General features: G+C 36.0%; 1 protein-coding gene across 1 annotated transcript in view; it reads right to left on the bottom strand.

The window, feature by feature from the left end:
- Window positions 1-631: 631 nt before the first annotated feature.
- LOC110453961 (alpha-1A adrenergic receptor-like) overlaps window positions 632-27,725 on the bottom strand; it is an 87,415-nt gene continuing 60,321 nt past the window's right edge. The window contains exon 2 of the mRNA XM_021503219.1: window positions 632-1,441. Coding sequence (XP_021358894.1) covers window positions 933-1,441 — 509 coding nt within the window. The 3' untranslated portion in view covers window positions 632-932. The remainder of the gene's footprint in view (window positions 1,442-27,725) is intronic.

Genomic DNA, 27,725 nt, shown 5'->3' with positions numbered 1-27,725 from the left:
CATGGAAGGTCCCTGCAAAATTTCATTGAAATTGGTTCAGGGGTTTTGGAGAAGAAGATTTTTGAAATTTAGTCAATTTGACCCTTTTTTGGACCCGCCCCTCAGGCCCCTGGGGGCTTAGGACTAAACCGGCAACTATTTTTGTTGACCTTTGTCCATGGAAGGTCCCTGCAAAATTTCATTGAAATTGGTTCAGGGGTTTTGGAGAAGAAGTCGAAAATGTAAATTGTTTACGGACGCACGACGGACGACGGACGACGACGGACAAAAGGCGATCGCAATAGGTCACTTGAGACTTTGTCTCAGGTGACCTAAAAAGCGACGTTTAAAAAATGACATTTCAACGGAATGTTTGTGTGTACATACACGTGGAGCATCATCACTTGAACGTTACCTTAACATGGACAAAATAACAATTAAACATAGAGATAAAATAGAATAAGATAATGAAAGTGGTAAGGTTAAGCTATACGAAACTCTTTGTCGTCATTCTAATGTTGGAAACGTCTAACGGTGTATACGGTGTTGCCGTTATCCTTCCATTTCACTACCAAGTGTGAAGAAATGAAATGTTAGCAAATGGAACACAGGGTTCGATTAAAAACAAATATATACGTAACTTCGTTTTAAATGTACTATGAGGTTTCATTTAAATACTATCGAATAGATAAAAGCACACACAACCACCGGCTACATTTTCTGACATCACACAAGAAGCCATCAACGACCTCCATTTTGGACATGTATAACCGTTCCGTCAGCAAAAGTTAAAGACCAATCAAACTTATGCAAAATATAGCGAAGTGTCATCCTCGAGCTTCCTCATGAAACTCACGAAACTTTTTTTTCTGAATATATATTTATTGAACAATTTCTCTTTTCGCCGACATTGCAATTTTCTGTTGTTGGCATCGTATTACGTAAATACACTGTCACCGTAAATGCTGAAGGCATTCCTCCTTCAAAGCCTCCATCTGGTCATCACTTAAAGAAAGGTTCTCACTATCACAGCTTTCACAGAATCTTAGGTGTTTCATACTGGGTGATAATTTGCCATTTCCAGGTTCCGCTGAATACAAATCCTTTGAATAACACTGTGAATCTTTAAGACGTCCTTTATCCATCGCTACGTGCTGATTACACATTGGTCTCATTGAACGTCGGGTAAATTCCGACCTATAAAGAATATTAGGCGATTTTTTGACTGAAAGTTGATTGGAAGAATTTAGGTCAGATATCGATGTACTTCTTGACTTAGATTTGTAAAATAACCTTGGATTTCTATGAACTTTGCATCGCAAGATGCGCCGAAAAGCTCGTTGAAATTCACGGCTTGAACATGAGTAGATAATTGGGTTGATCATAGAATTACAATATCCAAGCCAGAATATAATCTTGAAAAACAACGTAGGGATGTGGCAAAAGTCACCGCACAAGGCACCTGAAAAGAAAAGGAAAGAACGAATGTAAAATATATTTCAATTATTTTTCTTAAAACAAAAATTAATAACAAAAAGCAAATAATGCGTGAGAAAAATAAATGTAAAATTGCAATTATTATATTGATTATATATATTAATTACACTCCTAATACAATAACAAAGAAGAAATCAAGAGTTCACGTTATTTGAGATCAAATGATAAAATTGTAAACTAATATTTTTTAATACAAATTAAAAAGGAGGGAAAGAAAGAAAATACCGTTACTAATTTGGATGTCAAACAATACTGTCATAAAGAAACTGTATGGTAGACATAACGGGGAGAAAACGGGAAATATCCGTTACTCATTTAGATTAGGTACAATAGATAATTTCATAGAATCTATATGTCTAAGACATAACAGGGGGAAAACGGAAAATAACCGTTACTCATTCTATGTTGGTACAATAAAATAGCCAAAATTAACATATTAAGCATCGAATAAGATATACATGTAGTTTCGTACTTATTTAAGTGCAATACATGATGGTCTTTCTTTTTTACAAGTTAAAACAAGTAGCTAAAACTTTTATTAAGATATAATTTGAAATGAAACCTTTTATTTAAATTTGATTTGTATTTGTATGAAAGATTGGTTGAAGGTCAATATATTGCGACTAATATATTAAGTTTCTTCCTTTTTAATTTAAAAATAATTCCACTGAAAACAACATTGTTGTGCATTTAAGTTCTGAATTACTTTTCACTAAATTAAATTTCAATTCTTGTTTCCCTTAAGAGATGAACATTTTATGAGGCACAACTAGATTGTAAACCTTAATGTAGATGTTTTTACTTTCTTTCAACAAAGACTCGGAAACATGTCAATACCGTATTAAAATATGTCTTTGACCAAGCTTAAAGCTAGATGTTTTGAACAGTATTGGACAGCAATGTTGCTTCTTTGGCCTAACTACAGTTTTAAGATGACATTAAAAAGAATAACAAAAGTATGATCGCAAGAGGCAACAAAAAACAATTATGCGTGACTGAAACTTCCTCAGCAGTTCAAGATTGCGTTATTAGTTTTTCAACTAGTCAATTGACCTGCACTAATATTCGAAATTGTCGATACATTAAAGGTATGGAACAGTGTTTTCTTATCAGGCACGTCATACTTTTGTTCACAAATCATTTTAAAACCAATCAATATGTAAAGAAACAGTCTTATGTTCGTCGCATGAATGACGTAGGCATGGTCTCGCATGAGTATAACATGTGTCCTGGGTGAACGCCTTCTCTAATAGGGATTAACAGTTACGGCGTAAGTTTGAACACTATAACCTAAGTAAACATATCTTTGGCGTCCTAACTCGGGTCATTTAATGATCTTTGTCAGAAGAATCCATTAAAATTGTATATTAACTACATTGTACATACATATATGTATATGTATTAGATAATTGTTTTGTCAGTGTTTCAATTTATAGTCCTTACTAATTGTCCATAACACAATTTTGGAACTTTCCTTCGAACCAAACGAAAATGAAACTTGCGTATTTTGCAGTGTCCTGCGTCCTTAACAGTGATTTTACATATTGCACTTTACAAATAGTATGGAGGTTATCTAGATAAATCATATTTTAGGTGTCACCAGTAAGAGAAAAAGAAGTTACGTGTTTAAAGTGACATAAATTTATGTGAATCCTTCAATAAATCGCGTAACACTCGTTGCGATTAAAACATTGTTGCTAAGGAAATGTTCCGAAAATCAATTAAGATAGTGACGACCCCTGGCCGTTTGGTACAGAGGCAAAGCACTTTCTATTTACCGGCGCCATACCTATTGGCATGGCGTCTTTGTCTACCGAAACACCACGTCCAAAGAGAAACCTCTCATGAAGTCACATGACAATGGTTTCGTGAATATTGTCAGACGTACATTTGTTTAAAAACCATTAATACGACAGTAAGTAGTGACATCATGTAACTTGTCATATATCTCAACAAATCTATTAGGTAAATCATTGACACGTGTTCAGACGAACTATTATTTAGATCACGTGACAAATCATGTGACAGAAATTTCGTGATTAAGCGTATATGATTAGAAACTTTACATAGACGTTAAAAATAAGTATATTTGGAATTTATAAATAAAAGATATGATTGATGTCGATTTATTTGGTCGCATCAAGTTTCAGCTTTGGATAACCATCAACGCATGCTATACATATATTAATCATCTAGGAAATGGCATTTAATGTTTTAAATTTTCATTTGAGTATTTATTGGCGGCGTTTATGTCAGACAATGGTTTTGCTTCACGCCAATGTTCTGCTCTGCTATTGACTATTGATTTTCAATAGCATATCAAAACAACGTCAGAGTATTTTTGTAAGTCTTGACATAGCTATCATCGGGCTATTTTTTATTTTATTTTTAAATATCAAAAATGAATAAAGACATTGGCAATTTAAGTTAATTGTTAGCATGCACGAATATGTGTATTGCGTTTTTTCAGATTGTTTATGTCACTCATGTTTCGAAGTAAGACTCCCATGAATGCTTTCTCACCTGATCAAAGTCAATAAGAAGCGTTTTCTATGTTATTACTTTCGTCGTGATGCATTTCAATGTAGATTAACTTAACATTGTGACGTGGACACTTTTTCTGCCTAAATGGTTTGTCGTGACCAAATAGCATAGGAACAATCGCTTGGAACGAATTCGTGTAGGCAGTCGACATCCTTCCAGAAGGAAATGATATGTGTGTTGCATGAGTATGTATACTGTATTATAATGAAATAACGATAAAAAAGTACCAGTACATGTGTATGTATATGAGCTAGCGTCGAGGCTTCTTTGAACAAGAAGCCAATATTTGTTTTTTTTATATGGATAGATGAATGTGTATTGTGACTCCATTTGTTAATGAACGTGCACTATTGTGTGTAACTTCAATACCAAGGACAGCGTTACATTGGAATGTTAATATATCAGGCCTTTTACACGTCGGAACATAAACAGAACAGATTTAAGCATTTTAGAAAACACAGTATCAGTTTACTTGAATTTGTAAACAAGGATATCTTTCTGGTCAGGTTGTTATAGTTGTTTTCATCCAGGACTAATTTTATTAAGCTTATCTGATCTAGCACCAAAATCCTTGCCAAATCCGTCAATTCACTTCTAGGATATATGGACGATGTGCTGTTAAAGAATATAAATGTATTGACCATTTTGATTGTCTGTATTCTCCTAAGATTATAATAAATGACAGTTCAGACTTTTCAGGCTGTATTAAGCTGTACAATAATGGTGGCGATTTCAATTTTTAGGTCATAACGTTATCTTTCTTGGTATTTTCATCTATGCCTACCTTACCGACGGTGTTAAAATGACACATTTGTGTTGGAATTCAAGAGTTTCTTCGAATATCAAACTACAACACATAGTTTCGAGAAATACAGGTTGATGACGACTAGGAGCGCTATCATGATATCACTGGGAAATATGCTTGTTATTTGGTTGTTGTTTTTGATTATGTTAAGATTTGTTTGTTTGTTTGTTTGATTTTGTTTAAAGTCCTATTAACAGCTAAGGTCATTTAAGGACGGCCTCCCTTGTGTGCAAAATGCATGCGTGTATGTGTGTGTATTTTGGGAGGCTGCGATATGTTAAGAAGCGTGCCTAGATGTTGGTATGTCGAATCTCCTCTCTCCTATCTACTTGGTGCTGTTGTCTCTAAAGCGACCTCTCTTCACCATATACCTTAGGTTTTGCTAGTACGTTAATTGATTTGTTGATTGTATCAGGTCTAAATATCTATTAACAGCTAATGTCATTTAAGCGCATGTCACCACGTGTGTTGTGTATGCGTGTATGTGTGTTGTAGGTGTATTCGCCTCCTTGTGTAGTACTATAAAGTCGTCATCAGATCCGAACTATCTCACTGAAATACCATGCCGAAGGCACCAAGCTCAGAATTTCACCCGGTCACATTATACTGACAAAGGGTTAACCAGTTGTTGCCATTACCCTAAATACTTAACGTTAAGTAGGAGATCACAACTACTTTTGGTAAGTTCCGACCTGAGGACAGAACCTATTGCCGTCCTGACCTTGGCGAATGTTCAACATTAAAGCCAGAAGTGAGTTGTTGCCAAGCAAGGCTTTCGCTAGTACGTTAAAACCCACTCAGAAAAAAGTAAAACTCATTGAAACAAAATAGTCGTTTTGGGCCACTTTATTCTGCCACAAAGGCATATTTAATGTATGGTCTTTTAAGTTGTGACGGGGACTTGTTGAAAAGTTCTTTCATGTTTTTTTTATGTTTTAATTTGTACATGTTGATACAACACCAACACTTACCAGCAATATTCATGATTTAGGTGAAATTACATGGTCATTGCAAACTCAATTGAAGTGAATGTTGAAAGTATGGCACTTCATACTATCCTGATAACGTATATGGTTTGTGTTTGATCATTCAAGATAAACAGTATTAATGGAGCTGGTGATACAACGCTTAATGATCAATAACACATCAAGCAGGTTTTATCTGAAAAAGAAATGAGTAAATCGAGAGAAAAAAAAACGTCATTCATTTACATTACAATCATACGATGATCTTTGGTTTGTGCCAACCAGCTAAAAGTGATAGTCGGTCCGACCGTATCTGCAGTTCGGTGGCGGTCCGAATGTGTTACATCAGATATAGGTGTTCATGGATAGCATTCCTCTTTATCACTTTGGGAAATTCGATATTGTTGTATCACTTACTTCTATTCTACCACGTCTAAACGACAATGCCCTATAAATGACTTTTTATATATTCTACAGAAATGTGTTTTCTTAGCTAGGTATTGACGCCTGGGATTGGGCTATATTTGACCATACTTTTCCCAAGCTAAGGAAAAGGCTTTATTTGACATGTGTCTCTTCAATCTTAAAATATGTTCCTGCGTCACTAATCAACACCATATTTGTCAGTATAATGTGACCGGGCGGAATGCTGTGATGGGGGTACCTTCGGCGTGGTATTTCAGTGATAAAACACTATAAAGTCGGCATCAGATCCGCGCTATCTCAAGGAGGCAAACACACCAACATACACTGTCTTCTGCTTACTCACACACAAGCACGCATAGACTTCACACATGGTGGCACACCTTAAATGACCTAAGGACATTAAATAAAATAAAACTAAACCAAACTGAATCTATATGTGCATTTTCGAATGTCAGGGATTATTTGACAATATTTAATTGATACCCCCAAAACTAGACTCCATGATTTACGTACGTTTTTTTCTAAGGAAAGACTAAAATTTTCACGTAAATATTCTGTTGCAAGAGAAGTGTTTTTAGTCTTTAGGGGTATGGCTGTTTTCCTTTTCAATTGTGATTATAAACATATGTTCCTCTATAGTTAATTTATTTGGGGAAAGATGGCATCAATACATAAAAGACCAGTACATGAACGATACATGTGTTACCAGGATAACAGACACAATAGGACGCTAAATCAAATACAAACAATTTTGTTTAGTCCCAACAACAAAGGCGTTATAAAGAGTGAATATATACAAAAACAAATATCAATAATATCAGTTTAATAAATAATCAAACTTATCAATAATATTGGTTCATAATTCATTGCAAGGAAGTGACCAGCGAAAAAACATGTTTGATATTTTGACAAATTGAAAATAGAGCGGTTTTATTTTATCTGTTCAATAAATTGTTCACTCATTGCATTAAACATATTAAATAGATACAATTCCACATTGTTGAAAAAAAGCCTAGAATTGTCAATGATAAAATAAAATCAACTCGACTAAAAGATTTAAAATCACCAAGAGATCACTTCTGTTGTATTATCAATATTCAATGGGACCCACAATCTCGTGAAGCCATTTTATAGCCTCTGAGGTAATGCTGAACTCATGTGAAGTACTATCATTAAGAGGAAAACATAATTCCCAGTGCCATCTATGGCTAATAATGTATCAAAAAGGATATTCAGCATAGAGAATCGATAGAATGCCTTTCAAATATTTTGGTTAATTTTATCGCGAATCAATGTTGTTCACATCGGTGCATCTCGTAATTAAAACGAAATTTAATGTCGCCTATGTGTTCGAAACAACCTTGCATAAAAGATCGTTCACTTAATAATTGTTTTTGGTTGCCTTGACTCCCTCTGTTACTTTCATTTGCTATTATGAATAACCTAGGGGTATTGGGTATTCTTATACTCTTGATGGGTTAGCAAGGTGCATGCAAAAATCACTTATTCTCTTCCATGATTGGGTAAAGATAGCCAGATAAAATAATTGCAGAAGGCCGACTTCCTTATATTTAGGCTTCAAGGAATCTTTTTGACTGCTTATACAATATTGTTTGCATATATTTAATATCAAAGCTGTTGTTGTGGTTCTGAACAACAAATTGACAACATAAACACCCGGAAGAAGTAATCAGATACTTTCAATTCCCTCCTAAAACGGGTAATATGCAACAAGTAAAACAGGCCGCAGAGAGGAATTTACAGCTACGCATATATCGTACCTACGTTACACATTCTTATATTTTACGAACGAAGATAAACGTTGTTGTCATACTTGTGATCAACCATTTACAGGCAAACATTTTATGATTAAAAGCCCCGTTTTTAAAATGTTGAGGCTAGAAAAGTGTGTTCAATACGTTCTTTGCCATTGATATATAACTATTTTATTTAATTACAGATAATCTATTATATTCTAGTCAATTTGTTTGAAAATGATTTTTTGTTTTTTGCATCTTTATAACCTTTTTTCCTTTTAAATTTGGTTTTGTGTGTCCATTTCGTGATTGTTTGATTTTGGTATTGTTTTGCCCCGGATGACATGGATTTCCGATGGGCCATTACAGAAAATCATGAAATTTACATTTAACATTTTCATACCGTTGTTTATTAAGTTTTGTGATAGATATTTACATACACTGTACTAACTTTTCATGTTTCTGGCTGGGGTTTTTCGGTTTAATGTCCTTGCTAAAGCTAAGGTTCAATTAACGACGGTGGCCTAGGAGGACACCGCTGTAAAATAAGTATGGGGGGAAAAAAGATGGAGTACAAAGTGTTGAAATAGCAGATCAATTCTTTTTCCTAGATGTCCCCTTAGCAAAGGACAAAAGAGGACACTCCCGGATTCTGTCGGCCATATCAGTCGATCCTAACGACATAGAATTGGATATAGCAGATCTTTTCTCTCCTGGAATCTCCATGGGGTTCCTTCAGGGGTGTTTACTCAAAGGGATATCAGTTAAACCCACCATACATACCATACAATATTTATACTAATTTTTGGGTGGTCGGTCGGTTGTCGCAGTGGATAGCGCACTTGCCTTTCACCACGGCGGCCGTGGTTCAGTCCCCGGCTCAGACGTGGAAATGTATGAGGTAACCTGCCCTCCCACAAGGGTTTTTCCGGGCACTCCGGTTCCCTTCCACATTAAGATCACACGCGCGCTTACACCTGGGCCAATAAGAGTGATTAATATAACTTGTTTCATATATATTGGCTCTTTCGATATGATTTGTAAATTTGGTTTGGCGTCCTATTGAACAGCTTTGGTTATTTAAAGCCGTCCGTCCTTCCGTCAACTTTTCCTTTAAAACGCTACTAGTCCTGATTCTGGACGTTGGTGCTCAGGAATTCAAGGATGTTAATTTTTAAATAAGCAATCATGATTTATTTTGTACAATCGTTGAAACTATGGTTACATACCTTTCGAGGACATTCCAAATCAATTGTAGCGTTTTCGTAAGGCCAGAAGTAAGGTATTGCCAGGTGAGGCATTAGGAAATAAAGGGAAATTCGAGACGTGTATACTTGTGTGTAGTGTAGACAAGAAGCAGTATGTAATGCCGTCTTGTGATATCTGTTTCGAGAACGTTAAACCCCAACAAAAACATAAGTATAACTATGTATATATAAGAGTGCATTGGCATGGCTCTAAAGCCATAAAAATCAAATAAATTAATAGTGAGTAAGAAGACACGACACAACACACGACTCTGTGTGAACTCTTATGCCGAGGAAAGCAGTAATTCATTTCGCATCCGATAAATTTCTATTCATAATACATATAATTAGACTTGACCCGCTAACCGATAAGACTAATGCCGCGAGCTAACGGCAAGTCAGATATTGGTATTCCCTGCATTTCAATAACAAACATTGCATTCAAACTTTTGAAATAAATATACAATGCCACGTAATTAAATATAGCGATTTGTCAAACAGATACTTGTTTTTGACCAATTTCTGAAGGAAACTAAAAACACTTTTGAAAATTGGTCCCTTTCTTTTATGCGTAATGAGGTTAAGTCTAAACTCTTCCAAATAAAAAACAATTTACATTTCGTTTGTACTTGAAGCCTCTTAACTAAGCCCTGTGTTTACCTTTGCTTCAATATAACATTCGACATTTTTTTCTGTTTTGTTGTTTATTTTATAGGTTCATGTAACTTTCGCATAGAGGAAATTTGGATTAGAAGTCTCTTTTAATATCTTGTAAACTAATCATGATTTAGAAAATAATATAAAATCCGTTTAATGGCACGAACACGTTCCATAATTACTCTTCAACGTGGAAGTTATTTTCAATAATTTTGTTTATACATGTAAAAGAAAATAAGATGTTTAACATGCATTCAGTTAATTGTCAATGACATGTTAAATGATACCAATGCTCAGCTGATACATCTCTCGAGGCTAAGTACAACAACGGCGGACAGGACTAGAGAATACCAAAACTGAATATTGTGGGGCAAAATATGAACAAAGGGAGGTTTTACATGCGTTTTACTGTCTAAAATAGAAAATGAATCATTCCTTCAAATTATCTTTTCAAAATTAAACATTTTAGTTTAAACATTTTGAATTTGGCTATCTTTATTCTTGTACAACTTTTATTTTTCAAAAGAAATACAGTTTAGAATCTAATAACAGTTATTTAATTTCAGCGTCACATCCTTTTGTTAACGATGGCAAATTAACATTCGTAATTTATCTTGTATTGGCTATGATTCAGTTAAATGTTTCTCAATAATCCAGTGTTAAGTCTCTATTTCATTAAAAAAAAAGAGGTCTTTGTGCAAATCTCAAACAATATTGGCAATTAAACTTTTGTTCCTCTTAAGGAGATCGTGAAATTTGTAATAAGAATTTAGTTTCTCCTTTTGCGAAAATTGTATCTTAAATCACTAATTAATATAAGTTGATGGATCTTTCCTACTGTTTCTGGTTTCTGTAATTGTGTTAAAATGTTTCAGATGATCAAGTTAAAAATGTACAGTGGAATCAAAACAGGATGTGTATTTTCTAACTTTCACTCTACAATTGATGATTTTTATTCAGTTGTTTATAGTCACTCTTTCTGTCTTCAGGAGTTTTGAGTTCTTAATATTATGTATCATATCACAGCGGAACTTTAGATGCATATTCGAAATACAGTGGATTAAAAACACTTTCCAAAAGCCCTAAGAAAGGAAACACGTAATAAACAAAAATCAGCTTGTCAATGCTAAGAGTCAACACAAAGTTAAACGTTTGCTACACCTTGTGGTAATTTCGTTCATTTAAAATTTAGAATTGATACCAAAAGTTGAAAGAATAAAACTTTATGTCTACCGTTTTTTGAAACGTATAGCGAAAAAAGAAAAGGTGACTTAAAACTATTAATCACGTTTCAAATTTGGTTTATAAAACAGTCAATATTTCTTCAATTCTAACCTACCTATATCTGTTGGTCTGTTCAACATTTAAGTACTGTAGGTAAAAATAGTTACGATATTTACCGTTGCGAAGAGAGCTTTGCTATTTGTAATATCGCTATGAAAACGTTCTCGTGTTGTCTGAAGGCCAATGAGATATAGTACCAGGCACTATTAATGATAACGGCCTTTGAAGTTAATCTAGCACAATGCATTAATTAACACTTCTGTTGTTAACTTGTTAATGACTAATAATTATATACATTAAGTCGCCGATGGGTTCACGTTATACCTGTTCATGTATACTGCATCGAAATTTACAGCAAAACGACATTTCACGGACCAGAGCGGCTTTGAGATAGCCCTTTAAATGCCTTTACTGAAGTTCTTATCCAATTTTGATTAAAGCCATATCGTGACTTTCCATTTTTAAGGTGAATTGCATTGGTATCTAAGACCATACATCTCTATACCATACAATGCATCTGACAAGTAAATTGTGTCCGAGTCGTCCATAATATGCTAGAACATGTGGCGTTTGATGCCCTTCAACGCGGCCGAGTGTCTGGGGACGTAATCAATAGCCTGCACATCAATAGGCTTAAAGGTTGCTCCCTTCGGTCTAGCGAGTAATGTCAGTCCTTGGCTATATTTTCACGTATAATATCGAGAATAATACAAGCACCCACAAAGGATAAGTAAGATTCTTTGGGAAAATAAATACCATTTGGGTATATTTAATTGAAACTTGACCAACAAAAACATACGTCTTTGAATTACATGTTTGTATTGAACAGCATCAGGATGGAATCTAAAATGAAAATATAGAATCTAATTGAGTTAAATGTTTTCAGTAATTCTGTGCTGTGGGACTAGAGTACTACTGGTCAAGAGAACCATAAAGAATGTTACGACAAATGTGTATTTTTACAGCAGATAAGCTATACGTACTTTTGCTCAGCATTGACAGTTATATATTTTTACCTTGTTATTTATTCTGACGACATGCCGAAAAGAATATTGGGTCAAGAAAAAAACATGACATTTTAGATGCAGGGATCTAACTGTCAATCATTCCTCTGAATTAGCAATTACTGTACTTGTTTTTTGTGCTCAGCTATACATTGCCTCCACGACACATACACACAAGCATTATAAACACAAGGGCACGTCTTTCAATGACCTTAGCTGATAATAGGACATTAAACAAAGTCAAAACAAAGGACAGGGGAGCTTGTTTTCCTTAAAACGCTATTAGTTCCAAACGGCTCAGTGGATTTAAACTGGCATTAAGCATGCTTGCGCAAATAGGATTGAGGTATGTATAAACTTTGGGCACACATACACAACATACATATACATGACCCCCCTCCAACCGGGACAGAGCGAAATAGAGGAAACTGAGATAATTCTTTAAAACCCTTCTCCTTCGTTACGATTAGAGAGATTTTGGTTTGGTTTGGTTTTATTTTGTTTTACGTCCTACATGTATAAACAGTTGAGGTCATTTAAGGACGTGCCTCCATATGTGTTGTGTAAGCGTGCATGTGTTAGTCGGGATAAAATCCGCCCTATCACAAGGAGGCAGTTTGTTTACGTATACTTCCTAAAGATAGGATGGATATGATGCCGCATTTAGAGTGCTACCTCACTGAAGTACCATGCCAAAAACCTCCACCAGTATTTTACCTATGTAGTAACATTCGAGAACCGCTAATAATGAAATTGAGCCAAATCCTTCATTTGCCATCAATTTGCTAATAATATCTCGGGATTGGGTGTTAATATATAATGTAGAGGAATTCGTTTTTTATGAAGTGCGTGTGACCCCTATTAAAGAAGTTGTAAGGTATGAAACATTACTTAAAATGCTGAGATTTCAGGCTAAATTGCTACCTTTAGGAAGACCAACCAAATTGAAATTGCCTTCTATGCAATCCGCATCAAATGTCGGCATTCATTGACTTACACATGATTGCACGATTTCACGCGAGAATAGATATGGTATGGTAACGATTGTTTCTGTTGTAATGGGGACGGGAAATGACAAAGTTGATACCAAGCTCCCGATGTCTCAAATACACGGGACCATTCATTAACAAAGCGCAATCTGACAGCGCTTGGCTAGGGGAAAACTACTGAATCTACCATCTGTAAGCAATCATCTTACATAGATTGTTTCATTAGCTTTAATTGTTTTTCTTCCATTTTTGTTTTGTTTTTGCGAATGAGATACATTCATTGTGAAATCTTATCATTAAGGATCCTAGTACCACTGCAAAAATGAATTGAACAGTTTTTATTTGTATGACAGTAGTTTTACGAAAATTATATCTTAAAAAAAACTATTTTCTGAAAATAAAGTCCAAAGGTGAATTTAAAAGAAAACAATCTACACCAGAGCATTAATATTTAAAAAAAAATGCAAAAGAACTAGAACGGGATTCGAAAACCCAGGGATCACTGAGGGACAAGCTTTGTTGCATATTGTGGACGCCAGGGAAGTATGTAGCTAACATAGGATATAGACCACATCAGACATAAAAATTAGAATTTAAGTTATGATGGCGATCAGCTTAAATTCTTACAGCTTAGGAAGAAAGTTTTGGTCATCAGTATGTGTGTATTACAATAGCAGTTCAGTACACTTATTAAGACGCATATAATTACATCTAAACGGCCGATCAAACCAGAAAAATGTCAACAGGGCCTGTAAATGTTCAATGATCCTAAACACTAACCGTTAAGCAAGGCATACTAACTACTATTTTAAGGACCTCGGTATGTCCCGGCATGGGGACAGAACCAAACGCATTGATTCAATTTTTTTCCCACTGTGACCCTATCAACTTTGTTACAAATGGTTTACAATCCGTAAAGCGGTGAATAACAACTCCTATTTTGAGGACTTCGGTTTGTTATCTACAACTGGTAAACCAGTTGTTGTTGCTATTACCCCAAATACTGAACGTTACGCAGGGAATAACAACTACAATAGTCAAGGCTTTTGTATGTCAATGCCTGGAGACAGAATCCATTGCATAACTTAATTGAGCGAACGTTAAAAACTAAGGTCAGAGGTAAAGTATTGCAAAAGAAGAATTCGGAAACAAAAAGGTTGTTAGGAAGGGGAGAGAGAAGTATAAAGATCCGAAATCTTTGAATTGTGGTTGCATATTTATTTTGGTTGCTGTTGTGTTCCCAAGCAAAGGGCACAAAAGCAAACCAGTAATTAGCAAATACAAATTTTGCATACATTTCCTCTTATAACATACAGTGGTGAAAAAAGGTGTATAATTTTCTCAATCACCCGACCTGCAGGGGTAATACAATTATTTTGTACATATGTTTAGTGAATTGGCAATTACGACTAGATAGTAATTACAAGAAATGCCTCCTGTTGTATTTCTGACACAGCTATTTACAAGCTTCTAAGATTGAGAGAAATATAATGAATTTCCGGATATCGCAATACCATTTTTAACGTATTTCCTATCGCCGACTGCTTCCCTAGGAACTGAACCTACCAACAGAAGATAAAGTGATTCATGCGGGGGTTAGGAGGCAATTTTATACAATCAACTGTCTACTTCTGCAAGCGAACCTTCTGTCAGAAACGACATTATCTTGTTTGCAAAATGATAGCTCAGAAAAGTAGATTTAAAGAATGACTTCATGCATGTAATTCATATTACCTGATCAAAGCATAAAATGTATACGTGCACACATAATGAATATCTCAATAGCTAAGTAACAAATATGGCAATATCATTTTTATAATTTAATATATAGAATTGATTTTTTTTATTTGACACAACTGTTTTAGAACGTTTCCTTTGGTCTGCAATATATTTGAAATATTGATATTGAGGTTGATCTATCCCATGATTGCAATAAAGAGGAATGGGCGGTCTTCAGTAGGACTGCTACGATACATTAACATCACGATACGATACGTATCACGATATTGTGGTCACGGTATGATACGTATCACGATGCATATAGTAACGGTAAAAGCAGAGAGAAAAGATATGTTGCATTTTTTTATGTCAATATAACAGTGTACAACTGGAAATAAACTTGGTCCGAAATGGGCATGACTTTAAAGTTCCACACAATTCACGTCTTTCGACTTGCATGCCGAACTGGAGCTGTAACTCGCAATGGTGGAACCGATATGAGTAGATTAAATTCAGAAATCCAAAATCCTGAAAATATCGATGGTGTATTTGTAACCTCCAAAACATATTGTTTATCGTACCGTATTCAAAATATTGCTATATATCGTCGCACGATACATCATTGCAGTCTTAGTTTTCAGTAAAAGGGGCATAGACGTTTTATACGGTTGTTGGATCGCACAACGTTACCCGATGTGCGGTGTGCGCACGATGTGTGCACGGTGTGTGAACGATGTGTGCACGAAGTGCAAACGATAAAAAATTGGACGATCATTGCTTGCGCACAATTGTGCGGAAGATCGACGAACGTTGTGCGATAACAATCGTGGTTGGTGTAAATTGAGGAATGGCTTAACAATATATACGGTTTCGTGTTTAAACATATAAACTTGATTTTTAGTATGAGCTTATCTTTTGTCTATACTTTCTTAAATTTAGAAATGATGATTTCGGTCTAAACGGGCTTAATCGACACAGGTAAAATAACAACACAGTCTCGGCAACACAGGTAAACATTGCCACTCTGTACCTTGACCGTAGTTTTTCCCCGCCCGGGGCACTTACGTAACTCGCCAAGCTGTGAAAACCAGGTGAAGGGGAGCTATAGACTACAACGAATGCAAATAACAAATATTAAACGTCCAGTTGTATTTTCATAACAGTCATACGGTATCAGATAGCATCTCTATGTGTCAGACAAAGACCAGGTAACACTCCGGTCACTCATCAAATTGTTATTTACCTGTTCTGTTACCGAAGAGCCAAACCCATTCTTGACAGTCTAACGGTCACTGTATACTGTACGTGTTACACGCATTGTAAAATTGTACATAATCTCAGTTATAGAGATGGGAGATNTGAGAGAATTACAGTAATATATACAGTGTACATTATTGCATACAAGTCTTCCGTATTTTTTTTCATTCCGTAATATTTATCAACAAATTGTACCAAATCGCACAGTTGTGCGGAGAGAAGCGCACAACGGGGCGAACGATTGTTAAATCGCACAGTTGTGCGCACCATGTGTGGACGATGTGCGGACGGTGTGTGAATGATGTATGCACGGTATTTTTGGTGCGTTGTGCGGTCACACAACTGTATGTTTTCATTGGGATTTTATTGCTAGGTAATAAGCTAACCACCGTTCTTTTTTCTTACGTCCCGTGCCTTAAATAATTCCATATTTGTTCCCGCCATAAAATGAGGGTGTTACTTCTGTTGAGCTTCTGCGTTTAAAACGTTTTCTGCACTATCAAAATGAGGCAAATACACCAACATACAACATACCGCTTCTAGCACATTTTACACACATATAATTTATTGCACTGGGATTGTGTATAGTATTAAATTATAAGGATTAACTTGAATATATTTTTCATGATATGGAGCTAAAACACAAAAAACCGGAGTGTCATCCCATCTTAAAGAACGTTCGCTGTTAATTTGAAGCTGCATCCAAAAGAACCAAAACAAATCTTTTAAAACCCTTTTTTCTTCAAATTTGCAATTGCCTAAAAAATGATACTTTTCTGCTATTATAGCTATCTCTGAATAAATGCACTTAAGTTGTGTAGTTCGTAGTCCAAAGTTCAATGTTTCAACCTCCAACGTCGATGACACTTTGAAAAGCAGATTGCATGTTTTGCGCACTTGCGGTAAGGGAAACCTCTGCACAACTAAATCGTGAGGAGGAATGATAATTTAAAGCATTTATTTTCAAACTTGGAGCGTTCTTGTTTTTATATAGCAGCTAGAGTAGGTTTTGGTTTACTTCGAGTTGATTACATATGACATTATCCATCTCTCATTTCGATATTGGGCTTCCATATGCTTGGTGGTTTATCGTCCATGCAACATCTTCTACAATATTATTTGTCAAGGTTTCATATAGCATATGGTATTACAAGATTTACGTAAATGTACAAGGTCCCTTTTAGGTATCTCAAACATGGGAATGGGTCATACATGTAGTACCTTGAAAGGAAATAAAGAGCAACGAAGGTAAAAGATCATCTTTTGTAGATCTGACAAAGATCCTTGATGGTGGGCGTCATGATTTGTCTATGATCTCTTGTTAAAAGATATAATGAATCATTCACCCCAGGCAAATTCGTATCTGCTTCACGAAGAAAAAACATCACCACCAACTTGCCATAAAATGACATTGAATGACGTGGTATTGTTCATTTGTGAAGGCGACTGTGCTGGAGTTACAACCGAGGTCACTTCCATATCACTCGCTAATTATAGGCAACTTTACACTTAGTGGTATTCAATGATATAGAAGTAGCCAATGCCTGCTAGGCGTCGGAAATGTATGCTGTATGCTCAACCCAGCATGTTACTAGCCAAATATCGTCATCCAAGGCCATTTTGTTATTGAGAAGAAGTTGTTCAAAGGTTTTTAACATAGTTGACCCCTGTGACCTTGAAAATAAATGAAAGTCATTAATTTGAACAAACTTGTTAGCCTTCATCCAAGCATGCTCCTGGCCAAATATCATCATCCAATGCCTTTTAGTTATTGAGAAGAAGTTGTTTAAAGGTTTTCAACATATTTGATCCCTGTGACTTTGAAAATGGGTGAAGGTCATTTATTTAAACAAACTCGGTAGCCCTTCATCCAAGCATGCTCCTGGTCAAATATCATCACCCTATGCTTCTTGGTTATTTAGAAGAAGTCGTTCAGATTTAAACATATTTGACTCCTGTGACCTTGAAAATGGATGAAGGTCATTTATTTGAACAAACTTTATAGCACTTGATTCCGGCATGCTACTGGCCATCACCCTAAGCCTTTTCGTTACTGAAAATAAGTTGTTTAAAATAAAAAGTTGACGACGGACGCCGTACCATGGCAGAAGCTCACTTGCCCTTCGGGCAGGTGCAGGTGAGCTTAAAACTAAACTTTCTTAGAAAAACGGAATCTCCATGTTATCGCTACACTCTGCCAATTTTACCTCTTTAATTTCAATTTCACCAAATTTTATTGACAAAGCCTATATAACTCCTCCTCCTTCTTTACTTCTAATACAAAGCCAGCAGCTCTCGAGCTACAGACGTCATATATTGTTCGGGGACCAATTGATGTCTCCGTCGCCTTCAGTAAAATTTAAAAATGATGGTGCAATATCTCAGCAGTTTTCTCTTCAGGGAGATGACCTGTCCCTTGTGATCGAATCGGCACGTCTCCTTCAAACCGATGCAATGATTAGAAAGCGTTGGTCTGATTAATTGCTGTGATTATGTAACGTTATTGTTATGGATAATGCCATGTTCAGCATTGCATGTCACGCTAACGAGGGACATACACTTTGATCTACAGTAATAACATCGTATATGCGTATTGGTTGTTATGATATATTCGCGTGTATCATGCAATGGATAACAGAATTATGTTTTGTTTTGTTCTGTGTTGTTTTACGGCCCAACTGTATTGTATGATACATTCCAGATTTATGCAAATAACCTGCTTAACTTTCAGAATTTAGGGGCAACAACTAATTCAACCGTTGTCAGTATAATGTGACGAGCCGGAATGCAATGTTGGATGTTGTCTTCGGCATGGTATTGCAGTGAGATAGTACTAAACATTCGGCATCAGATATCGCAAGGTGAAAATTACACCAACATCCTTATTGTGCATACTGATAATTATTCAATGTCTACTTAGTTTGCTTGGTGTTTGTTTCCTGTTAAACGTCTTTGCAACAGACAGAGGTTATTTTAGGGCAGTAAAGATACAATACGAAACGACAAAAATATGAAGTGTTGCAATTAAAGATTGGTATGCAGCTGGCCTATTCTTTCCCCGAACCTAAACGGGTTGCTTGGCGTCGAAGGAAATATATAATTGGCATAGGAATGTAATAGAATGTAATTTTGCGTCACATGTTATGCTTTAACATTAAAATAAACAAAACATTAAATCTTCGTCATTTCGATAGTTGAAATGTGATAGTTCTTTGCCATGATGTATTGTAAGTTCTAAACAGTAAAGCATACTTGAGACCATTTATATACGAGTACAATACATTTCTTATGTAAAAAGATGTTAAACAAATATAACAAATCCGTTGAAATATTTATTAATCAAAAACTGTTTATTAGCGATAAAAGTGTAGAATTAGTATAGCCTTAGGCGCAATTAAGAGATTTAAGAATCCGGCCATTGGCATTTTAAGAAGTTCTGAAGGGTATAATAAATAACATTGTAGATCTTTTGCTATTTCAAATGTTAAACCAATGAAACCATGACAGTCAATTGAGGATATACATTTTGAATTGCCGACAATAGTGGAAGTTGACATTGTATGTTTAGTTCGCCGTATTTCGAGAATTATTGTGAAAAAACTGATGTACCTATTGACACTATTTCATATCGTTTGCATTATCAGATAAAATCAAACATAATGAGCCAAACGGACGCGTACAAAAGAAAGACATAAAATGCATTTGTAATATTGATAGAAAATCTCAGACGCTGTCATGAAAGTGACGTCATTAGAATGTATCAAATGCAGTATCATGACATACACACATGGTCGCATGTATGATACACACGGAGGTACATTGTATGTCGTTAATTGACCGTAGGTGCTAGCGGACGATAAATCCATAACAATAAAACCAGCCTGGTATGCTCCACACTTCAATCCATCTCTAGCAAAAGGATCGTCGCCACAGTTTACCAATAATACACCATCACGGCTTGAATGTTGTGACATGATGTTTTCCAGTTCGTGAGAGGATTATTGCAAATAACGTGGAAAAATGGTGGATTTTATTCAATAATACTCAATTTAGTTAAATGCTGAACGATTTAATTCAATCAGTCAGACAAACGTTACTCGGAAGTTTACTTAAACACGTTACAAACACCAGACCGAATTATGTATCTTTAGAAATATGTCGAAAAGTCGTGATATATATTGGAGATGTACACAGCTGATTACTATCAGTATAACAAATTTAATACGTTATTATCAAAATACCCTACTTATATATATATATTAAGTTTCAATACGTGAGCAAGCAAACAATGTGTTTTATATTGTTACCCAATGTACATGTCCAGGTAGAGTTAGAACTGTTCTACGTTGCTGCATGGATACAGTAGAATCAGGGGTTTCTTTGAGACGACTACTGAGAGGATGTTGAAGAAACCATACTTGACCTGCTGCCTCCATTGCTATAATTTGGATCTGTCTTTTTTTCTCGCAAATAAATGTGTTGGTTTTATCAATCTTGACCGTTTAATCATAGTAAAATATTTAGCAATGACTATAAGAGGGTGATTTTTGTTTATTTCTGTCTATGAAAAGTAATATTTTTGTTGAAGGTTTTTGTTCATGTGAAAATATGCATATGGGTTTGCATATAAGTGATTACACTTCCGTTGGAAATGAAAATTAGATATCTGTCTTCACGTGTCATTGACAGTTTTCGAAGGAAAATATCCGACGATGCACATCTTCTAATGATACCATGTAATATGATATGGACTTCATTAAGCTTCCTTTTTACACTACTATTAATAACAGCACAGAAACTGTTAATACTGAAATCAAACCACATAATACTCTAGGCAGTTGGAGCTCAATGCGTTGACACGCAAGTTGTGTTATGCTGCCCTTTTTAGACAGTCAACGTATTACTTTCCAACGTTATTGCATATTTAAAAATTTAACTTTTGAATCAGAGATTACGTTTTGTCAACGATTACGGAACACCTTACTGAAAATTCACAATTTTGTCAGCGTTATTGGATTGTCTGCCTCTGCCAACTTTTATTAAATGAACTATTTCACCTAGACCTTTAATGAAATGTTTGTGAGAATGAAAAGTGTCAGATGCGTCTTAATGGATTTGTGGCGTGAACTACAAAGAAAAAAGTATCTATTCGATATTAACGGTGTCAAACATGTGACGCATAAATGCTGTTTTTCTGTGAGTAGAACTATTAAGGTGCCTTGGATGTGGCATCGCCCATGCAATAATAATGCCTCCGCCATCAGCGATGAACAACACTTCATGTAATATCACGGATCACAGGGCAATTAGCGCCTATTACGATTATTTTGACATTAATGAATCTGTAGCCTAGTGACTTCAAACCTGGTTCGCTTTGAAACCAGGAATACATTCTGTTCATCTTGAATATGCTCAAATAACTGCAGTTTATAACTTTGACTTACAATACATGCGAAGAATCTTTATTTATCCATCTCCAGACTTTGTCAGACACATCAAACTTATCAATATTGAGAAATCATTAATATATATATTTGTTTAACTGATAAACTGATCAATTATTATGGTTGTAACTTGTAAGGTATGGGGCCTACATTTTAGAGTTTCAAACGTCTATTTTTTACTTCTATTCTAGGCCTGTAAACACTGTTAGTTCCCCTTTAAATAAAAACGACTTTTCTTCGGTATTTGTTTACCCCGCTAAATGTAGGATCGGGGAAAAGAATATAAATGTACCTGTCATATCCCCATTGAAACACTTAAATAGCCATATTTTATCTTCTCTTAATTTCATTTTTTTGGCGGTTTCTCCCCGGACACCCCTGATTACCCCGCGTCAGACAAATGTCAGGGCCGTGTTACCATTATGATTACTATTATTGAATTCGTATTGGCCAATCAAGTGAAGTGGTTATTAGGACCATCAGAAAGGTAGAAAAATATATTTAAAGAAATTACATTAAACACAACAAAAGATAAAATACATATGTGTCAACTTGTAAAATAAACGTGGCTACGGTAAATTGCATCATTTTGAACAGCCCAGACTTTTTGAAAAACACTTGGCAATAAGATCAATCAAAAGATAAAGGTACAGACAAAAGTGTTCCAGATTTTCCCCTGAAGTAACCCTGTCCTACTGCACTATCTGTTCAGTTTGACGATTGTCTTTTACCTTTTCGCTTGTTTAATGCCTTTTTCATTTTACATGTTATCGACCACTCATTGACCCTAATGACCTCTCCTGTGTTTATGGGTCGTTAATTATAATCATAATCATAACATTTGGACACAATTCACATATAACTAAACTGCTGGAAAGACTTTGCCAACAAATTCTCCTTACAAGAGGTAGTATCAAGCAAGGCGCGAGGAAGTAAAAGGTAGTTAGAAGCAGAGAGAAAAATATTTAGATCCAAACTATTGCAATTGGTGCAGTAGATTTATTTTGGTCGCTTTTATGTCCTCAAGTAGAGGGCACAAAAGCAAATCTCCAATTCTGCAGGGGGTACAAACATTAGTCGCCTCATCCGATACATGTAGTGGGTAGCAACTGTTGACATCCCGTTCAGAAAAAAACCTCACCAACATGCACTGCAACCATCACACATACACACGTGGATACACGTCCTTACATACCATTGGCTATTAATAAGACGTTAGACCCTCTGTTACCAAACAAACCCTCACGTAGGTATCAGTCACGCGCTACAGCAATAAGGCAGATATAAAAACATACCGGGTCCAGAACACCTGAATACATTACATAAATGAAAGCACGTCAATAAAATATTTTAGCTGTTTAGGATATCAAACAAAAATATGCAGGTCCTTTTGAAATAGTTGACATTCATATTGATGTACAATATAAGTGAGCGTTACGTTACACTAGATAAAACAACCAAGCGGTGCCATTCTAGGTTGGGGAGCAATGAAATATACAATGTACTATATCGTCAAGACATCAGGAAACGAGGGGGTTACTTTGCATGCATGAACTGACAACTACATGAATAAAAGAAGCCGGTAAAACAGCGGAACAGGAAAACAAGAAAGAACGAATTTTAAGAAATCTTCTCTCGTCTCGCTCCCACAATCACTTAATCAATATATCTTGTACAAATCTTTCACATTTTAATTACTGCAAACATGACGTTTATGTGTTGCTATGTCGTGTACTGTTTCTCTTAATTGGCAAATCGCAGGTGCGACGCCCAATTAGATGTAGAATTCAAGGGCTTTACATGACAGTGAAAGACTGTTATATCAGTCACTGGCTTAGTGTGAAGATGTTATACGGGAGACATGAATGACTCAAGTGTGGCACTGTGTTAAAAGTGAAAATAAAACAAACCATACTCCTTTTTTTGCTTCGTGTAGCACTTCGTTGTACTAACTACGAAAAACGTGTCAACAAAATCACCCCTTCTATCCCTCTTCATGTTATCTTAAGAAGCGCCCAGTGTGGGGTCCCTACATTATCATGGGTTTTCTTTGACTATTCATATCGGACACTGAAGAAAATAAGAATGATACAATTTGTATTCTGATCTATTGAAATACTTTGAATATTTATTTATTTTTCTAATCTCTTTACTCTTTCATTTTGGCTCTGTCTCCTCCCTCGGCTCATGTCTTAAAATGCGACTACTGTGGGTCCCCCTGCAGAATCGGGTTGGGGGTCCCCTTGTCTACAAAATACACAGATGGGAATAAAATTGAACTGCCTCCCCTAGCAACACTTTTGATCTTCTTTTCCTATCATAATCTACTGTTTCCTTCCGGCTGTGTCTCCCTAGACACCCATCCTCATATGACCCTGATTGTTGTGTCTCCCTAGACCCCCGTCCTCATATGACCCTGGCTGTTGTGTCTCCATAGACACCCGTCCTCATATGACCCTGGCTGTTGTCTCCCTAGACACCCGTCCTCATATATCCCTGGCTGTTGTCTCCCAAGACACAGGTCCTCATATGACCCAGGCTGTTGTGTCTCCCTAGACACCCGTCCTCATATGACCCTGGCTGTTGTGTCTCCACAGACACCCGTCCTCATATGACCCTGGCTGTTGTATCTCCCTAGTCACCCGTCCTCATATGACCCTGGCTGTTGTATCTCCCTAGTCACCCGTCCTCATATGAACCCGGCTGTTGTCTCCCTAGACACCCGTCCTCATATGACCCTGGCTGTTGCAGGGACGATAACCCGCAATGAAACAAAAGACAAACCACTCATTAAAGTTGATCACAGTATAACAGTTGTAAGAATGTACAAATCTAAAGTAAGAAAAACGTTGATACCATGCTTCTGCATATTTTTCCTTCTTTTTTGATATTTGGATACATTTTGCGGTGAAATGTATAATGTATACTTCTAATGATAAGTGCTCAGATGTTGACTAGAAGGAAGAATCAGCTGTATAATGCACTGATACATGTATTTTATTTTTGGCATACTGTTTTAATTACCTGATTATAATAGTGCAGTCACCTGTACGTGTGTTACATGTACATGTATGTCCGTCTGTTGGATACATATGTATGTATCTTAAAACGAGTTTTGGGATTAAGACAGAGAAAGTATATCTTAACGGGGTTGCATATTAACTCTTTAAATGTATCACATTAATTTCAAACAGATAATCGAAGATTGTTAGTTTCAACATCAACATCACAATAGCGATAATGATCTGCTTGCACGAAAAGGATCTATTCATTTCTCAATGAAACGTTTTCAGCTTGATTTGCCATACTGACTCGATCAAAAACATCTCGCCTCATTTAACACGTGTGTGCAGTATAAAGAAGACGGTATACCTCAGATCTAGCTATTGGTACAGGGTTTCCCAGAACATGGCGGCGCTGACATGACTGTGCGACACCAAGCATACAGAAATGGTTGCTGCTTAAAATATTTGAAAATGTCTGCACTCTTAATTAAAATGGCCTCCGAATGAGAAGAAATTGTGCTGTTCAATATAGGATAACATTGCCTTCATTTTAGTTTTAGTCAAAATTATAAGTGTATACTACATTTGATAAGGCGCCTTATCTAGCTTACATCAGCCACTCTAGAGCGCTTTACAGTACATACATGTATATATACAAATAGTAAAATTAGCATATGCATTAATAAATATAATCTTGAGAATTCGCAGGAGCTTTGTCCTATTTGCGTTTAATAATTTATACAAAAGATTTCGTTTTCCTATCTTTAAAGCGATGTCAAGCAACAATGCCAGACAAAATGGTAAAAGGACGTCAAATGGCAACAAATCATGTCTATAAGTTATGAATTCTCAGCGGATGCATTCTAGTATTTTAAGCAGTTTTGGTCGTGGTTTGTATAACATTGTATATCACAAATGTGTGCTACAACATTCAAAACTTTATAACTTTCAAGAACGCACATAACAGTATATTAATTATCTCTGTATCACTATAAAAACCTGTAACTATGCTGTGAACAACTATTTTTCCAGCATAACTAAAGCTTTAGAAAATCGTTTTTGAAAGGAATGCCATGCTTTGGGGAACTATGATGAACACCAATATTATGTAAATTAAAAGTTAAAAAAATAATGTTCTGTTTGCAAAAATGCAGTTGAAAGGATGTTAAACCCTGTGCCATCAATATATATATTTTTGGTTTTTCATCCGTTGTCAGTATAATGTTACAGAGTGAAATGCTGTGCTGGGAGCCTTCTCGTGGTATTTCAGTGATATAGCACTATAAAGGCAGCATCAGATCCGCACTATCACAAAAAGGCAAATACGCCAACATACCCTTTTCCCGGCTCACAAACACAGATGCACGCATACACAACAGACATGGAGGCACGTCCTTAAAGAATGTTTAACCCTTTACAAACAAATCCTCCTTTGGGAGAGGATACATTTTACTTAAGATTATAGGAATATATATTGGAAATTTAAACTTTTGGATTTATTTTGCTTACTTTCGTTGAAAAATATTTCAAACTCGGTTGGTATGTTTTCGTGTTATTGCAGTGTGATAATATGAACATTACTACCATGACTCTTTCCGAGGGCATTAGGGAATGCGCCCAAAGTGTTAGAATCAAATCCTCTTCATGTCCTGCACGCATACACAATACACATGGATGCACGTCCTTAAATGACCTTGGCTGTGAACGGCACGTTAAACCCTGTACAACTTGCCTCTTTATTGATGCACAGGTCCTAAGGTGTGTTTCTACCTTTTCATCAATCACAACAACAAATTACTGCTGTGATCAATCTCAAGGCCCATTGATCTCTTATCTAATTTTTTATACTATTTCGGTTTGTTTGGTTTTTACGTCCTAATAACAGCTATGGTCATTTAAGAAGAACGTGTTAGGTTTTGGTGGTGGAGGAAAGCCGGAGTTCCCGTAGAAAAAACACCAAATTACGGCCAGTACCTGGCGACTGCCCAACGTACATGTAGGCCTCGGACCCGCGACCCAATGGTGGAGGGCTAGTAGTAGCAGAACCACTTGTCAACCGCGGATCCTTAACTATATGTGTTGTGTATTGTAAGTTTATAAGCTAGAACAATTTGCACTGTGTATATTCTTTTAACTGCTTCTCGAAAATGGTTCTAGTTATAGACTCTGAATCGATGTAATTTGTGTGAGCGTTACGGCCCGTTGGACCTCTTGTTTTTACTTAATTATGTATCTGTTCGTTTAGAAGCTAGAACAGTTCTAAAGTTTGAAAGATGATTTGCAATGATCGTAGTGAGGTCAGGGTCTTACTACAAGGATGAGGAATGTCTGCTATGATAGTGTGGACTGCGCTTCATATTGGCATGTCATGAAAATAGTTCGTTTAATTCATTTTTGGAATTTATTCCATTTAAAAATAAAGTCATCACACCGTGCGTGTTTGTGTTTTTCATTAAATAAAACGAATTGGCCCTGACCAGTCATTTACCTCGAGCATCCCCCTTGCACCTACATGTATGACATCACAGAGTAAATGATTTCACAAACATGGTGTTTCAGTAAGATAGCACTATGAAGTCTGAAGAAGGTATATACACCAACTAACCATGCCTCCAGCACACATGTACGTCCTTAGCTGTTAATATGATATTAAACCTAATGGAACCAAACCCTAAAATGTTACCACTGAAGATAAAACGTGCGTGATTGAGTTACTAAATATACTTAAGTTACCGTCTACGTTTCGTGCCTGAACGCTTTATAATGATGGCCTGATTGATAGCCGGCCCGATATCCTCTTGTATCTCAAAAAGGAAACAAGTATTTATCACTAGGTTGGAAAATATTAGCAAACCAATAAATTCTTGATAATGTACCAGACATATAAGTATTGATTGTTGTATGATAACCTTGCTTATCTGACATATTACATGATTCTATCAAATTCTATGAGTATTGTAAAGACAACTGTTTGATACCACTCCCTGCCTTATCACAGCAGGTCACAGCCGTGTCAGTCAAACATACTCTCACTAATGGCTTTAACACCTCCCCATTTAAGAGTACATCCCGCCGTTTTTTAGAGATTGCCATTCCTCTATATGTGTTAGCTTGATATAAAATAAACACGGCATATAAACCCCATC

Source organism: Mizuhopecten yessoensis, unplaced genomic scaffold (genome assembly GCF_002113885.1).
Source record: "Mizuhopecten yessoensis strain PY_sf001 unplaced genomic scaffold, ASM211388v2 scaffold7551, whole genome shotgun sequence".
NCBI classification, from domain to species: domain Eukaryota; kingdom Metazoa; phylum Mollusca; class Bivalvia; order Pectinida; family Pectinidae; genus Mizuhopecten; species Mizuhopecten yessoensis.
The sequence above is the reverse complement of the archived record's forward strand: the minus strand, read 5'-3'. Positions and strand labels throughout refer to the sequence as shown.